This window comes from Apodemus sylvaticus, chromosome 6 (genome assembly GCF_947179515.1).
Source record: "Apodemus sylvaticus chromosome 6, mApoSyl1.1, whole genome shotgun sequence".
NCBI classification, from domain to species: domain Eukaryota; kingdom Metazoa; phylum Chordata; class Mammalia; order Rodentia; family Muridae; genus Apodemus; species Apodemus sylvaticus.
Genome location: NC_067477.1, coordinates 42600786 through 42617174, shown reverse-complemented (window position 1 = coordinate 42617174; position 16389 = coordinate 42600786). Strand labels below are relative to the sequence as shown.

Below are 16389 nucleotides of genomic sequence, written 5' to 3'. Positions count from 1 at the left end.
TATCAGAAAAGGGACAGCATGCTTACACTGTCTTTAGGTGTAAGTGATTGCTGAGTAGGATCTGGCAGTTCAAAGACAGTGTGGAAGTACCCTGTGCTCAGGCTTCCTAGAAGAGACAAGGCCCTGAATAAAAAGCCAATTTTTTGCTGTCAAAATATCATAGACTCCGGGTTTTTTGTTTGCTTGTTTATTAGTTTTGGGGTTTTTGTTTTTGTTTGTAGTCATTTGAAGTCACTTTGGGTGAAGGTACTGAGGCCTGGGGGCAGTCAGCCCTGAGGCTCGCTCCTGGGTGCTTTGTTATGGCTGCTCCTTCTCCCAAGTGCTCTTGTTGAAAACCTGCAGCTAGACCAGCAGTAGAACCACAGGGCCAGACTCATCAAGCGTGCTATAGAAATTTCCCATGGTATCCCTCCATCCTGCCCCATATTTACTTCAGTTGTAAAAACCCTGCACGTTGTTGTTGTTGTTGTTGTTGTTGTTGTTAATTTCCCACTTCTTATCTCAGGAACTTACTTTTTATCTAACAGGACAAGATGGACCAAGTATTCAAAACATTCACTCCTTTAAGCCCTTGAGCCTCCTCTCCCTTCCCCTCCCCTCCCCTCCCCTCCCCCTTCCCTTCTTATTCTGGAAGTCACCACTTGTGAGTTTGGTTTTAGGGGATTGTTGTTTGCGTGTATGGTTTGGGGATGGGGGTTTTAACTTATTTTTAAACATGCAGAAGTCTATTCGCTTAAAGTTGAGTCCTCCGCCACAGGGAAACATTCGCCTATCATTCACTGTCAACAGTCTGACCTCTCAGAAATGTTTAGCAGAGAAGTCGTAAATTCAAATGTTTTCAGAAAAGAAACTTTTTCATTACACGCCCCCCCCCCACACACACACCCAGGCCCTTTCTAAATACTGACTGACACGGAGTGGTACCAGCTGCCCATCACCTTCTAGAAACCAGGCTCCCTAACAACTTGGCTATCTTCCTCCAGCCCTGAAATCATAAGGGCTACACCCTGTGTGTACAGAGCAGGGAGACCATGTGAGAAATGTGTCTTCCTTTCCAGCTCCCACCAGAGGCTGGGAACTGCCTCCAACAGATAGCAATTCAGGGAGAAGTTTCAGAATCTCCATCCTAACCTCACCACTTCATTCCTTCATTCCTAAGCTTTGCTATCTCCGGTTAGAATGAAGGGGAAAAAAAAAAAAAACAGAGAGAGCTACGATTAAACATCTTTCTTCCTCAACTTTCATCTTCTGCGTTTGTATCTTTGTTCCTGCTATTTATCCATATCAAGTATCTCCATCTAGGGTCACCAAGAACCTTTGGTTGCCTGGTGGCAAGAATTATTATTCGAATTTTACACATGGGTAAGCAATCACAGAAGGAGACTGGCAAGCTTTGACTCACCTAACCCAGTCTCTGAGAGAGTGGGGAGTAAGGATTCCCACAGTCTTCTGAGAGAGCCTTGATTCAGTGTGAATGGATTAGGCTGTTCTAGAGACCTTACTCAAATGCTTCTGCCGGCTCAAGCCTTGAGGATGAAAACAAAAACAAAACAACAACAACAAAAAACCCCAATAATGAAAATATTTTCAAGTCCCAGTTCATCTCTCTGACTTATTTTTTATTTGTATCGGAATCCACCAAATGCCAGACAGTGAAGTCATGCAGCCTTGGCAGGTCTAAATATCACAGTTGTTCAAAAAATGGGAGGAAGGGAGAGTGGCCCAGTTTTCAGAACTTCCGCTGAAAATGAACACAGAGAAGAGGCACTTATCAGTTTCCTAACCAATGAGGTCACTGGGCAGGAAATCACCTTTTACAAAGAGCCAGTAAGCAGACTCTCCCTGCTTTGAATTTCTCATAAGCAGCATTAATGATCATGAGGGCTGGATTACTCCAGCCCTCTCATGGGAATGCTAGAAACTCCAAAGACAAAAAAGACCACTGAGTTTTCCTGTAGGAAACAAGGCCATGAATGTATCGAAACCGACATCCTCCCCATTAACCCGTCTCAAGTGATCCTACCACCAGGGCCGCCTCCAGTTCTCTTGTGTTTGAAGCCCTGTGAAGTGACCTATCTTGCCTCTCCTAACCCAAGTTTAAGCCTCTGACCAGGGAAGGTCAGCTGTAGGCCACCTGACTTGTGTGAATGCAGCTGCTAGGCTAGTTGAGCAAAGTTAAATAACTTGCCAAGCCAGGGCATGCGTGTGCTGTCTTTGTGGAGACCTCTTGCCCTGTGTTATCACTGAACATCAGAACAAAGGAAGCTGACTGTGGAGTCTGAATGACATGCAGTTTCATAGGAGTGATAAGATAACTTGTCAGGACCGTTCCTGAGATGGGCCTTTGGGCAATCCAGGACCCTTCTCGACCCCTGTGCACAGAATAACAAGATATTTGATCTTCAAGACATGATGAGCCCAGAGAAGGCTAATCAAAATAGGGGATAGCAGCCTAGTTTTGAACCCTAGCTCCACCATTAATCAAGACATGACTTTGAGGAACTGACTTCCTCTCGTCTTCAAGCTCTTTAGGTAGCTTAAGTCTATCAATAGAATTAATAGTGTTGCTATCCCATAGGCTGTTGTAGGGCTTACAAAAATGTCTACTGAGATATGAAATTCAAACAGTATAAGACATCTCTATTTGAGGGGTTTACATAGTGCCTAGCATATAGTAAAATCGAAAGTATTGTCTTCGTCATTATTAACTTGGAAGGCCTTGCTGGGGTTATTCCTACACTGGCCTGATGCTTGTAAGTGCTTCTGAAACATGTCTTCTCAAGGTCACTCGTTCAGTTTGCCCTGGAAGCTTTTCTCTGCTATTTGCCCTTGCAGCCCTTGATTAGGACCCAAATACATCTGACCAAAGACCAGCCAAGTATCTGTTACCAATCCATCCCATTCTCGTTGGCCTAGTGGTAGAGAGTTTTTTGGTTTGCTTTATTTTTGTTTGCTTTATAACCATTTGCTTATTTATTTACGTCTCTGATCTCTAGAACCATCTTTAGATCTCTAGAACCTTCCTTTAGAACTAGGACCCTCCTCCAGTTTTATCACCACCAAAAAAAAAAAAAAAAAAAAAAAAAAAGGTTGTAAGTTCTTAACCAATTAGTAACTCCTAATTATTCACATGTAGCCTTTCCTTGGCAAACTATAAAGCACAGCTTCACTTAATCCCTTCACTTAGGAGATGTATAAACAGTTTGCTTGAAAAAATGCAAACCTATTAATTTTAGCTTAAGGTAGAATTAAGAATGTAAATATGCTGTTAAAACAAGTCTAGAACATAGTTCAGCATCGAATGGAAATAACTTATTTGTCATTTAATCAGTGTAAGCATCCTTGTGTTAAGTGATACAGGGCCTGCTGGCACAAACCAGACAGGCCTCTGGCTCATTTGTAATGTATATTATACAAAAATCACACAAATAATATGCCACAATGGAAAACAGAGGTAAATGAGAGAATTTTTAGTATTTTGTAACTTTAGAGGAGGAAGGCAATAATTATTTATGTGATGATAAGAGAAGTTGGCATTTGAGAGAGGCAGCTCTGGACACAAGGTAGATTTTAGACATGAGGTTATACCATACATTTTCTATGAGCACACAGAAAATCTTGATGGGCATGAAGCCCATCTGTTTAGCTGCAGCGGGGAGGGGGCATGCCAGCAATCCCAGCACTCGGAGGCAGAGGCAGGCAAATCACTCTGAGTTCAAGACCAGCCTGGTGTACAGAACTGGTTCCTGGACAATGAGCTCTACACAAAGAAACCTTGTCTTGAAAACAAAACAGAACAACAACAACAATAACAAAAACCCTTAAAATGTAAATATTAAGGGAAATTTTATGTGTGGTGCTGTGGAATTGAACCCAGGGCCTTGTATGTGATAAGCAAGTACTCTACCACCAAACAATGTCTTGGATCAAGTTAACACTTTTAAATCAGGAAAATTGACTCAAAACATTTATTTTTGGTTTTTCTTTTTAAAAATCAAAAGAGGGCCTGGAGAAATGGTGGTTCAACAGTTAAGAACATTCACTGCTCTTACAGAGGACCTAAGTTCCACTCTTAGCACCCACATGGTGACTTACAACTATCCATAACTCCAGTTACAGGGGACCTGACACCCTCTTCTGGACTCAGTGGGCACCATGCACACACTAGTGCACATACATACATGCAGATGAAACACTCATACACATAAAAATAATAGCTAAATTATGGAATCAACCTACATCTATAACAGAGGACTGGTTAAAGAAAACACGGTATATAGAGACACATGGAATTGTTTCCAGACATGAAGAAAAATAAAGTTATATCATTGCAGTAAAATAGATGCAATTGGAGATATTTGTATTAAGTAAATTGAGTCTCCAAAAGGCAAATATTACATGTTTTCTCTTATTCATACTGCCTGGACTTTATATAGATCTATAAAATCATATATATATTCATTCATATATATAAAATGAATCTGGAAAGGAAACAGTAAAACAAAGGTAGCTAATAAGGAGAGAGAAGAAAGATGAAGACAGAGAGAAATGGGGGAATGTGTTCAAAGTGATGTATCTACTTGTAGGAAAATACTCTCTGTAACCCAGTACCATGAACAAAGCATGCACACTACCGGAGGGGGAGGGAACAGTGGAAGGGAGATGGAAAGGTTGTGACTCTCAAGGAAATTAGAAATGAGTTCAGTCTCTGAGGTAAGAAAGACCTGGCCTCTTACTAATAACAAACATTCAATTTATAACCACTCAGTGGTTCTTTAGCATTTGGTATTAGATGGGAGAAAACACTGGCTATGCCCTGTTCCCTGGGGTCCACCCAGATGAGGAAGACAGAGATGAAAGGCAGAAAGGATAAAGAAGTGCTCTCCAAGCTAAGAGTCAGCAGAGAAGGCCAGAAGAGTCTGTAGCAAGGTGTGGGGAGCTTCATCACCTGCTGATTAGAGGTGAAGGCTAGTGAGAACTGGGAAGTGGAAAGGTTACAGGAAGCCATTCCGTGAGGGAGCTCAGAGGGTAAGTCAGAGGGAGGAGCAGGGGCAGAAGACAAAGCCCGCAGAATATACTGTTCAGGCATTAGCATCTTATCCTCGGGCATAGAGGACCAAAAGGATTAGATCAGGGGATGAGGTCATCAGATTCCCACAGCCAGATTATTTATTTTCACCTTCCTCTGTTCATGTTTTGGATTGTGTACACATGAGCCAGGGGAACTTTAAATTTTATTCTTTTCTATTCGATGGTAAATTCTTTAAATCTCCTTATTCAAGTCCCAGTGCATTGATTTTTTTTCATCCAGTGCACTCATTACCTGACTTTGGGGTTCCATTATTGAGGGGTGGGTAGACCTTTGTTGTAGTCCCGGTCTGTGCGTTAGGGGATGTTCAACACTGGCCTCTGTTTTCTGGACACTTGTAGCCTTCCCTTTAGTCATTAGCCAATAAAACCACCTCTGGCTAAGTCCCATTGACCCAAGAACTTGTGTTTTAGTGGAGCTGGTGCTACCTTAAACTTTGTCCTGGGAAAGAGGACCACTGACCACTGACCTTGGTAGGATGCAGATGAGATAATGCCATGAGGAGGCTACAAACAATGCCTCATTTGGTTTCAGTAATTCAGTGAACATCCATGTTCTCAATCTACTCACTGAAAAGAGATGGCATCTCAGTGGAGGGAGGCAAAGTGTTCAGTGGGCCTCCCTCAGGCCAGCTTCCATGCCCTGGCCTGGAGTCAGAGGGCACAAGATTGAGGAGGAAACCTCAGGATGTGTCAGACTTGAGTTAGAGAGAGCTGGATTCCTTGACGCAGGGAGTGGCAGCTTGCCTTTAAAGAAAAAGGGGATTGGAAGCAGGCATGGTTTCTCCCTGCCATGTCTAAAGAGATCAGTGAAGCTTTGCAGATATGAGACAGCTGTCCGCGTGCAACTTGAAGTAAGCTAGGAATTCACACGAAGTCCAGTTCAGATCCTCCTTACAGGAAGTCTTAGAGGGTAAAGGAATGTTTCTCTTGAAATAAAGCAAGCTAAAGGAGACTGGATAGGAAAGGCTAAGCTCGTCCAGGTTCCCTTTTTGAGTGTGGATGTACACAGGGAGGGAGGGTAAAGGAATGTTATATATGCCATGAGATTAGTAAGGAAAACCGGGGTTAAGATGCTTATCAACCTAAACGAAGACCAGCTAGTGCAACTAAATGAAGACCGCTCATAAACAATAAAGTAGCGCTCGTGCCCTTCTGCCAGGCACGGGAGAGGTGTGGTTCTTTATGAGTAGTAACTCAGTTGCCACACCACCCATCTTCAGGGGTCACTTTCCACCAAGGCTGAAGGACTCCATGTTGGCTCTTATTTTGTCCCCAGTTCCTTAGTGCCAGCCTTCTCTAAATCCATCTCCTTTTGTTGTGATAGAGCCTTGAGTAGTCTTCTGAGAAAGAATAATGACTGAGCTTAAGGCAAATGCCATGTAAGGCAGGGCCTCTGCAAACTGGTTTTTGCTCTGACTCCTTTCAGGCACTTCTGGACCCAGCTGTTTGGTAGCCGCACTAGGAAACACATGGGGTCACTGTGTGAACACCCGGCTGATTCTCCAGTACCTGGATTCAGAGAGGAGGCAGGTGAGTGAGTGCTCCCTCAGAGTTCCTCAAGTGTGAAGGTCAGAGAAAAAGATGAACTGGAAATCAGAGCATCTGGTCACCACCATATCTGTCCCGGGCAAGTACTGACTGATCACAAGGAAAACTCTGTTATTCTAAATAAAATAGGTGGGCGTGGGGGTGGGTGGGGTGTGTCCTGGAGGGGAGGGAGTTGGCCATATCACAGGAAAACAGTCTGAGAGTGGGTCCTGCAGTTAGCATCTCCTCAACATCTGTGAATGACTGGGGACCATGCTTAGAGGGATTTAGATTCCTACATTTCTAAGTGATTATTCCGTTAGATATTTGTCGAGGACTAGCTAATTTGTGAGCAAATTAAGTAGTTGCCGAGCTTTTTCTAAGCATGTGTGTGTGTGTTTGGAGACTCTAAGGTGGACAACTTCTGCTTTGTGCTAAAGCCAGATCACGAATGCTTTTACATTACCACATATGCTAGTGGTTTAAAGAACTAAGTGACATCACAGGACGCTCCAAAAGCATGATGACTTTCTCAGGTCCCCCTGTCTAGGTTTCTAGCCTCAAGAGAGAATCCCTCTATTCAGAAAGTAATACTATCCACCCCCCCCCCCTTTTTTTTGAGACAGGTTTCTCTGTGTAGCGCTGGCTGTCCTGGAACTCACTTTGTAGAACAGGCTGGCCTTGAACTCAGAAATCCACCTGCCTCTGTCTCCCAAGTGCTAGGATTAAAGGCGTGCGCCACCACCGCTTGGCTTCCACTCCCTTCCTAATCTTTTCTCCCAACTCCAGAGATAGGAACCCTAGAGCCTGATATTTTTAAAATTCACAAAGTTTATGTCTTCTGATGCCCCACCTTAACTTTATCCCACTTTTTGACTAGACTGAGTTAGCATCTCTTAGGAAATTGGGCAAAGGGAAAAGATTGGATGGATACCCTGATGTTTTGAATGGAGCATAATTCACATGCCAGATTTGCCAGCTAAATACACAGTGAATCTAGGTTAATAAAGAAGGGGGAAGCACTGGTGAGCCTTTCCAGGGGACATGGGGCAGGATGGGGTTGCTTTTACAGCAGGAGATAAATTGACTGTTTTTCTAGCAAGGAGGCAGGAATCATCAAATACAGACATGAGCATTTATTTGCCTTTTCCAGACAACTTTAGGGTTACAGACCAGAGGATTCTTCTTGATTTTCTTGGGCCTGTGTAAACAACATTTCAGCCTGGACACTAGGTTAGCCCTGTTCTAAGAAGATAAAGCTGGTTATTCCATCCAAGGAAGCATTCTTGTGTTTTCAGGCCCTAGCATGTCTGTTACTCAGAGACACCTTTCCACTGTGGTTCCAGTATCCTGGCTCTGAGGCCAACACTTCTCTTGGTGGAATGCATCCAGATTCCTGGAGAACCTAATGACCATTGGTATGCCCCTTAGGTGGCGAATGTCGGTAAAAAAAAGCAGTTTGTAGCTATCAGAAAAAGCATTGAAAATAACAACATTCTTTGTGAATCAGTGTGGGCAGAGGCCATTGTGCCCACCAGGGCTGGCAGAGTAATAGGCTGTGTGAGGCAAGAAGGAAATCCAGTTAACATGACTTAGCTTGTGTTGATTCAAACTGCAAAAGTGACACCAAGCAGTTTATTTTAGACACATTTAAGTACAATACAACTTTGGAAATAAGTTTCCTGGTAAAGGCTATCTCAATCCTGTGTGCACAGTAAAGCTTAAGGCATGACTACATCAAAACTCTTTTACAAAGCACATAGGACCTCTTCTATAAAGATGGGACTCTATTGCTCGAGGGCCTAGGATCTGGTGTGGTCTTGGTCATACAGATATCGTAGAGGTCATCAGGCTATGAAATACATGTGACATCTATAAGGATGCATTCTATTGACTGAGAAGCAAAGTTAAAGAGAAAGGCCTAAGTAGGAAGAGTCTGGAATAAACAATCTGAGGTGAACAATTAGGGTGAGGCTGGCCCTATAGATAGCAAAGGTCACCGGGTTACTAACTGTATATCCACTCCTGGTATATCGAACAGGTATACATCCCGTCCATCGAAGAGGCAAACCAACATTGCTGGTTTCCTTAGTGCTTACCTGTGAGTATAGGGACCTTTGTGTCCTCAATGTCAGTATTGATTCTTTCACTTCATGGACCGTACTTCTTAAAAACCCATAGTATCTCTGCCTTTGATTTGAGATGGCTTTCTTCCTGAAACATACTGATTCTGTGATCTTTCACATATAGCAACATGGGATCTAGGCTTCCAATTTTTAATTTTTCTAATTCTATATAAAATTTATAAATAAATAAAGTTAAAACCATATTTTTGATCTCCTTATATTATGTTCACCCATGTCTATTTTGTCAGAGCCAACAGAAAGTACTTGACAGAACCAATATTATATTTTTGTATCTTTGGTGACTTAAGGATTTGGGTGGCTTTTAGCCGTTAGGGTCAAACACAGGCCATTGATCACAAGAAAGCACAGGAACAAAGTGTGGATGGAGCAGTGACCATTTATGAACTCATATCCCATTAGATGGTTCATTGGTATGATCTACAAAGGAAAACGTGTTGCCCTGGTTACTAATCAGTCAGCAGACTTGAATGCCTTCAAGTCTTGTTTTCAAACAACAATGAACAATTAATAAAAATATGACTGGACTACAAATCCACACAAGATAACATACATTTACTTTCTCAGAAGAAATATATTGTTAAATGTGTGACCTAATACGTAGGCTTATAATACCTAGGATATAGGAAACACATCTCAGTCTGATGACCTTATTCTGCCTGAGTGGACAGTGAGCTTAGTGATTCACTTGCTCTTTCCTGTGTCTCAGTTCGTGAACGCAATAAAGCTATATGGAGATAAGGCTTTTCGGTGATATGGGTAGCAAAACAATCCTTTCAAGTTAGTCTAGAAATACCTTCTTATGGTTTCTCAGCAGGAGCGCGTATAGGGCCATTTAGGATAGCCATACTTCTGAGACACCAACTCCAAGACAGGAGGTATAGTATGTGTGCCTTGGTTTGTATTTTGCTTTCAGCCTGCAAACAGAGACCACCCTACCAAGGGATCAAACTTATGGAATGAGGATTATGTTTTATCCTGTACCCGTGCTCCTGAATATAAGGCTTGGTCTGGGATCATGCGGCCGGCAGGGGTCAGGTCAAGCTGAGAAGCCTAGGAGTTAAATTGTATTGTCCAGAGGAAGCCCTCCCCCTTCTGCAGCTGATTATTTTCTTTACACCCTGGAAACTTTGTAAAATTATATAACTAAGAAAGAAATCTCCTTATCAGGGTACAAGCCAAGTTCAGCCTCTTGTTTATTCCACTTCCGTGTTTGCAAAAACCTTCTTAAGAAGTCGCAATATGCTTTCTTTTGGACTAATTCAGGGCTCTTTTCCACTTGGCTTTTATTTGCACCTTCCCTGTGCTGCTTCAACCCTGCTCTAGTCATTTTGCAATATTTTTCCTCTAACTGAAGACGTGACTTTCGAGTAGAATGAAAGTGACCTCTACTAGGTTTTTCTCTTATCCTTGACCTTTAAAATCATCCAACATTTTGTGTGAGCTCACCAAGCGCATGGCACCTTCCAATCAAGGATGGAAGATTTTGTGTATGCACATGTATGCACTCATGGATAATCAATAGGGAGTCCAGAGTAAGGGATACTGGAGTTTCACCACAGGATGGTGTCTGGGTAACTCCTACATGGATGGCTAAAACAGTAACCACTGTGGATCTAAAGAAAGGTGAAATCATCAAGGGCATCCTAGAATACACTGGGAGAAGCTGGTGGGACCTGAGTAGTTCCAACCAGTAGTTCTCAGGCCTGGCTGCATTGCAGCTTCAGTATGAGATCTTTTATACAATACCAATGCTGGACCTCCATGTTGACTATTGACTAAAGTAAAGTCTCTGCCTGAGGAGAGGGAACAGGAAAGCACACATAAACATCAGCATCACTTCAAGTGTAAAGCTCACCCAGGTGATTGATTCTAATGAACTAGCAAGGCTGAGAGCCCATGTTTTAAATAAGGAGAGGCAGAAAGGGAAGACGTTAGGATGGAGCCCAGCATGGAAGAACATCTGGAAGGTGATACAGGCTGGTTTCTGCCTTGTAACTGAGCAGAGGGTTCTTCCCAGAGTTTGTTTGACAAATCTTTTTTGAATCACCCCTGTCTGCTTATTATGGTGGAAGATACTAGAATCAAACAATGAAGAAACATAGCTGATCCCCTCTCATTGCTCAGTTTGCTTGGAAAGACAACCATGAAAATGGTATGTTTTTTAAGAACATCAATAATTAGCAAATGCAGAGTCGATAGAGGCTCTACCACTGGTAAAGGTTCTGGGAGGATTAAAGAGGCAGCAATATGGGCTGAAGAGATGGCTCAACAGTTAAGGGCACTGACTGCTCTTCCAGAGGTCTTGAGTTCAATTCCCAAAAACCACATGGTGGTTCACAACCATCTGTAACGGGATCTAATGACCTTTTCTAGTGTGTCTAAAGACAGTTACAGTGTACTTATATACATTAAATAAATAAATAAATCTTTAAAAGTAAAATAAAAAAAAAAACAGAGGCAGCAATATACACAGTGAATTGGCCAAGACTAACATTTGGGAGGTTTTTGAAGCATCAGGTTCCCTGTGATGACTCAGGAAGTTGGAGCGGAGGTGGTTGTGCTTGAAAATGATGCAAAACCTGATGAAACACTCAGAGTATTTCCATCAAATCCTCATGAAGTCTGTTCCTACAAGCCACATATGGCATTATATAAATTTTGAAGTGCCCAAGAAGGAGTAATGAAATAAATTAATCCTGGCTAAGCCTCACACCCTCTTGATGAAATAAATATTATGACCCTCTTTTTTTCAACAGATTAGAAGGAAGTAGCCGTTTCATATAGGCAGTTTATTTGAATAGACTTTATAACGGTATTTTCATCTTCTACTCAGGAGGCACCCTAAAGTTATTGAACACTTGAGGGATGAGCCCATGTGTTGATCAGACCAATATTATAGAGTCAAGTCCTAATCCTGATTTGGATCTGTGGCTCAATGCCACAGGTTGTTGGGGGTCTTGGACTTGAATAGCCAGTGTTTCCTTTCTGATGATGAATTTTCTCAGAATCCATTTTGTACTTTTCAAAGACCCAGTCTTTGTCACTATGAAGACACAAGCCTTCATTGACTGCCCCCCTCCCTCTGGATTACAATTATACTGGACACTTATGTCTCTGCCTGTACTCACGAGCCCTGAACTAGGGGCTCATTGAAGGTGTAGCTTCAGAGCTGCGGACATTGTGTGACACACATGTAAGGCCTTTGTTCTGAAGGAAGGTGAAAAGGAAAGAGGTGGACAAATCCTTCTTAGTGTGCTAAGGCAGCAGCAGGAGGCAGGTCCTAGGCAGTCGTCATAAAACAAATGACAAGAAAGAAGCGTTCTTTTATTAATACATGAGCCCAGCCTTAAATTACTCTTCCCTATACTGAATGTTGAAGCTTAGTAGTTCCTTAAAGCATTAGTAGTCAGCTAAAAAGTTTCACTTCAGACCACAGCTGCAAGCAGACATCTGTATAGAAGTGTAATAGGAATACTGACCACAAAGACAGTTCAGAAGTAATCTGCTGGGAGCTGTGGAAAAGCAGGAGCCATTCTGCTAGAACCCCCATAGGCACTCCTTTAAATAACCAAGCCAGAGCCCTCAACATGGCCCATGTCACATGAGGGAGGGATCCTACAGCCACCTTCAGGGGCAGGTGGCTTGAGTACTTGAGGGTACACAGAAGTCCATAAGGTAGACGTATGCCTGGGCTTACTCAAACATTAAATGATGTTAGGTGGTGTAAACCACAGTAAGACACAGTTTTGTGTTTCCTTGCTTTCAGATTTCTCTGAAGATTTCTGCTCCAGAGAGATCATACTTAGTTAAGCCTTAACACAAACATAAACCCTTCTCACAGACAGTTTCTAGGTAATCATACTATTTCCCTTGCTTTTCACCCCAGCACATGTGCTTGCCTGCTCTTTATAGGTAGGGAGGGAGAGCAGGGAGATGGGGGAGGGGCGGGGAGTGATCACAAGATCATATATGCAAAAGAAAGTTTGGCTAGGCTACTGAGTGGGAAGAACTTCTTTTAAGCATAAATATCTGTAGAACTGGCCAAGGAAACATGGAATTCCAGCCAAGTGCATTGCCTTGAGTATGAATGTAGCCTCCCTTTTCAGACTGCTCAAGTGTGAAATCTGAACTTTTGCCCATACTCTTCAATCAGAAATGCTCTTAAACAGGTATTGTACAGATTAGGAAAATGAAGAATTTTAAAGACTTGGGGTTTGTTTCTTTCTTTTTTTTTCTTTTTTCAGACCACCAGGGTAAGTAGGAAGGTAGGAGGGCAGGTAGATAAAGAAAAATCTGAGGAAATTCTACTTGAAAGGATGCTGTGGCCACAGTTATGTTGAGTTGCTGTCACAGAGCATATACACGGGTCTAATGAAGAAAAGGACAACACAGTTACCAAGTCAAAAACCCCTATGACTATCTCCATACTTGAGAAACACATACCCATCCATATCCTTCTTACCACCTAAAAGACACAGGCACATGTACATGTGTGTGCGCGCGCGCGCACACACACACACACAACTTGATATGGCTCCTTGGAAAAAAGCCAATGGGTAGGGGCTGGAGAGGTGGATCAGTTGTTAAGAGCACTAACTGCTCTTCCTGAGGACCCAAGTTTGATTCCCAGCACCTGCATGGCAGCTTACAACAAACTCTAAATCCAGTTACAGGGATGCAGAACCCTCTTCTGGCTTCCACAGGCACTGCATGCATGTGGTGCATAAACATTCAATCAAAACACCCATATGATAATAATAATAATAGCAATAATAACAACAAAAATAATAACATTTTTATAAAGAAAAAAATTAGTATGCCCACTATCACCATTTCTTAATGGATCCCAGGAAAGGGGGCTGTCTCTTGAGGCCTTGGGCATATTCAGTTAAAAACAGGCTCAGTTGGTCCCTGGCCCTTCTGTTGAAGGCTCTTTATTCTAACTTTCAGCTATGACAGATCATGGACCTTCACTCAAGAGGGATCTTTCCTAAGAGATTCTGAGCACCTTAGAGACATTGAAAGTCTAAATAAAAATGAAAGCATTTTGTTTTTGTCAAAGTAGAGTTGTAAAATTAGTTGTGACCACCATTTCAAAAAACAAACAAACAAACAAACAAAACCTTAAACACCAAAAGAGTACAGAAAACATATATGTGGATAAAGAATATATTTATTAGTGTATTAAACCATATGCCCCTATTTTTGTAGCAGGCTTATTCCTGCTTACATGTTCTTCTTTCTTTCTTTGAGGATCCTGTTCCCCAGCCACCAGGAGCCCAGCGCTAGGTCTACTAGAAGCTCTGAAGGCTGAATATCCAGGAATGAGCTTGTCTCTCCAGCCTTCTCCAGATCTGAGAAGTGTTATTTTTACTTGCTATTGTCTAGTTCCAAATCCCCTGGTGCCGTGACCCTCCCAGCTTGAACTTGCAGAGGAAAGAAGGCCAAGTAGCTGGTGAGATTTATTTTTTCCAGAGAAATCTAAGCAGTTACAGGAAGTAAAAGAGACATGGGGCTTTGGAACCAAACTGAAGACCCTGCTTGTCTAGCTTTTTAAAAAATGCTTTCAGTTGGGAAGCAACACAGGAAAACAGCTATGTGATCTTTCTCGGACAAGGCCTGTGACCTGCGAGTCAAGGACGATGAAATGTGTTTGGCTCACTTGAAAATGAAGGTTGGGGAGGATGCTGCGTTTTACCCTTGGTTCTTCAGGTAGGGGTGAAGAAACCGTGGAACAGACCCTTGACTGGGGAAGGCAAATGGAGAGAAGGCTTTCATAATTCATCAACTCTGAATTGGTCGGCCTTCGAATCTGCACTTCCACTAGGGCACGACAGTGTCTCATTTGAAATACCTCCTGGTTTATCCAGTGTCTCTAGCTACAGTGAGTCACCGGAAAAGCTAAGGTGCCTATGACCCAGGAGGCCCTGGGCCCTCTCCCTACTGATGGAGGCAGTTAAGGTAGACCGGAGGCAGGGTCTGAAGTCTTTAGGAAGCTGTGGGTAACTCTCACAATAGTGACTTTTAGGCTCATTCACTCTTCTGATCTCCTAACTAACCTACAGTTGGGCGAGTTACTGAGGTTAAGTGATGCACAGGCCTGGAGCTGGCAAGAAATGGGTGTGGAATTAGAATTCGTGTCGTTTTTGCTGTTTCTGATGAATCTTTAAGATAGACTCTGAGTTTCAAAAAAGTCCCCAAATGCAGCCAAGTTCTTAATCTAATAGGTGGTATGCTATTTATATCCCCCATGACTTTCAGCTGTGCATAAAAAAAAATTCTACAGAACTCTGCAAAAAAGTATTCTTACAAACACCTTCCCACTCTACATTGCAATGAATTACGAAAGTCCCTCTTTGAACCCTGGGCTCAGAGAGGAGGCTCAGAGTCTCTTTCCTAGTCAAACATCATGGTGAGCAAGGGATTCCAGGTGGAGGCGCTGTGCTTGCAATCTCCTGTAGACGTCAGTTGTCCTCTTGGAAGGCCACTTTTCAGGCCCAAGCTTCCTGTTGCCTGCCTTCATAGGTTAAAGGCATTCAGTCCTTTTCCTGGCCTCTTGCTTTTTCCAATGTGGAAGATGCTTTGTGCTTATCTCATTTTTGAGTCTTACATGTTCTCTGCAAAAAGGCATTACAGGGCAGGAGGCAGCAGAAAGCAGGAGGCATTCTGCGTGGGGGCCCATTTTCTGCCATGTCAGGGCCTCATGCTTGGTCCCAGAGTTCCAGGCAGAACTCAAAGCTTCTTCTAGGAGGGGAAAAGTTAGCCTGCGGCAGAACCTGTAATACTGCAGCCTTCACGTCTGACTCTTTCAAATGCATGGTTTCCATTTGTCACCACAATAGTCCTTCAACACCGGTATTAATGTCCCCAGTCTTATCAAGCAAAGCTGGGCTGGTAAGATAAATAAGAATATTCAATGGGAACTTCAAAATGTAGACGGGTTTGTACCACTCCAGAGCCCGGATAACATGCGGTCTGAGGTTTAAGAGGTTTTGTTGGTGTTACTATTGTTTACATTTTTAAGTGCAGGAATTAGATGAGGAACTGGAATGTGACGTTTGTCTCACAGCTAATGGCTCTTATTCTCATTCTCTCTTTCTCTGTCTCTCCCCCTAAACTCCCCCCTCATTCCCTCACTCCCTCGTGCTTAGTTTTCCTGAAAGACAGCTGGATCTAGATATGTCATTTAACTTACTTTCAAAGAGTTACCTGTGAGAAAGGTACTGCCCACTCAGGGCATGAAGGGATGATGATCTGTTTGACGCTTTCTTCCCTTGTTCTGAGTGTTGTTTTGCTTTAAAATATTCCTGACAGCGGCTGGTGATGAAGTGCTCTGTTCTGTCTAGGTGTTTGTGACTCCAAACACCTTGTTGCACATGACACTGAAGCAGACCCAGGTCATAGTACTACAGTCTGGGAACTGTTGCCAGGGAGAATACGTACAGTGCACTTGCAGGCTACCTGTGTCTATGGCCTCTGCTGAGGGGCTGTGGCTGAGAGTACAGAGTCAGGTACAATGCTAATTTGCATTTCTCATTCTCCCTGAGGTCTCTGACTGGAGCACTGGGTAGAGTGAGGCTCTTCCAGCATCCAAACAGATTACAAAGTTAGGGGCAAGGACTGG

The 16389-nt window shown here is 42.9% G+C and overlaps 1 protein-coding gene across 5 annotated transcripts in view; it reads left to right on the top strand.

The window, feature by feature from the left end:
* Positions 1 to 16389, top strand: part of Rad51b (RAD51 paralog B) — a 515280-nt gene that overhangs the window by 456129 nt on the left and 42762 nt on the right. For 4 of the 5 annotated variants that reach the window (XM_052185570.1, XM_052185569.1, XM_052185568.1 and 1 more), the window contains one exon: positions 6518 to 6621. The exons of the other annotated variant lie outside the window; for it this stretch is intronic. In XM_052185570.1, the coding sequence (XP_052041530.1) occupies positions 6518 to 6621 (104 nt within the window). The remainder of the gene's footprint in view (positions 1 to 6517; positions 6622 to 16389) is intronic. 5 annotated transcript variants of the gene reach the window in all.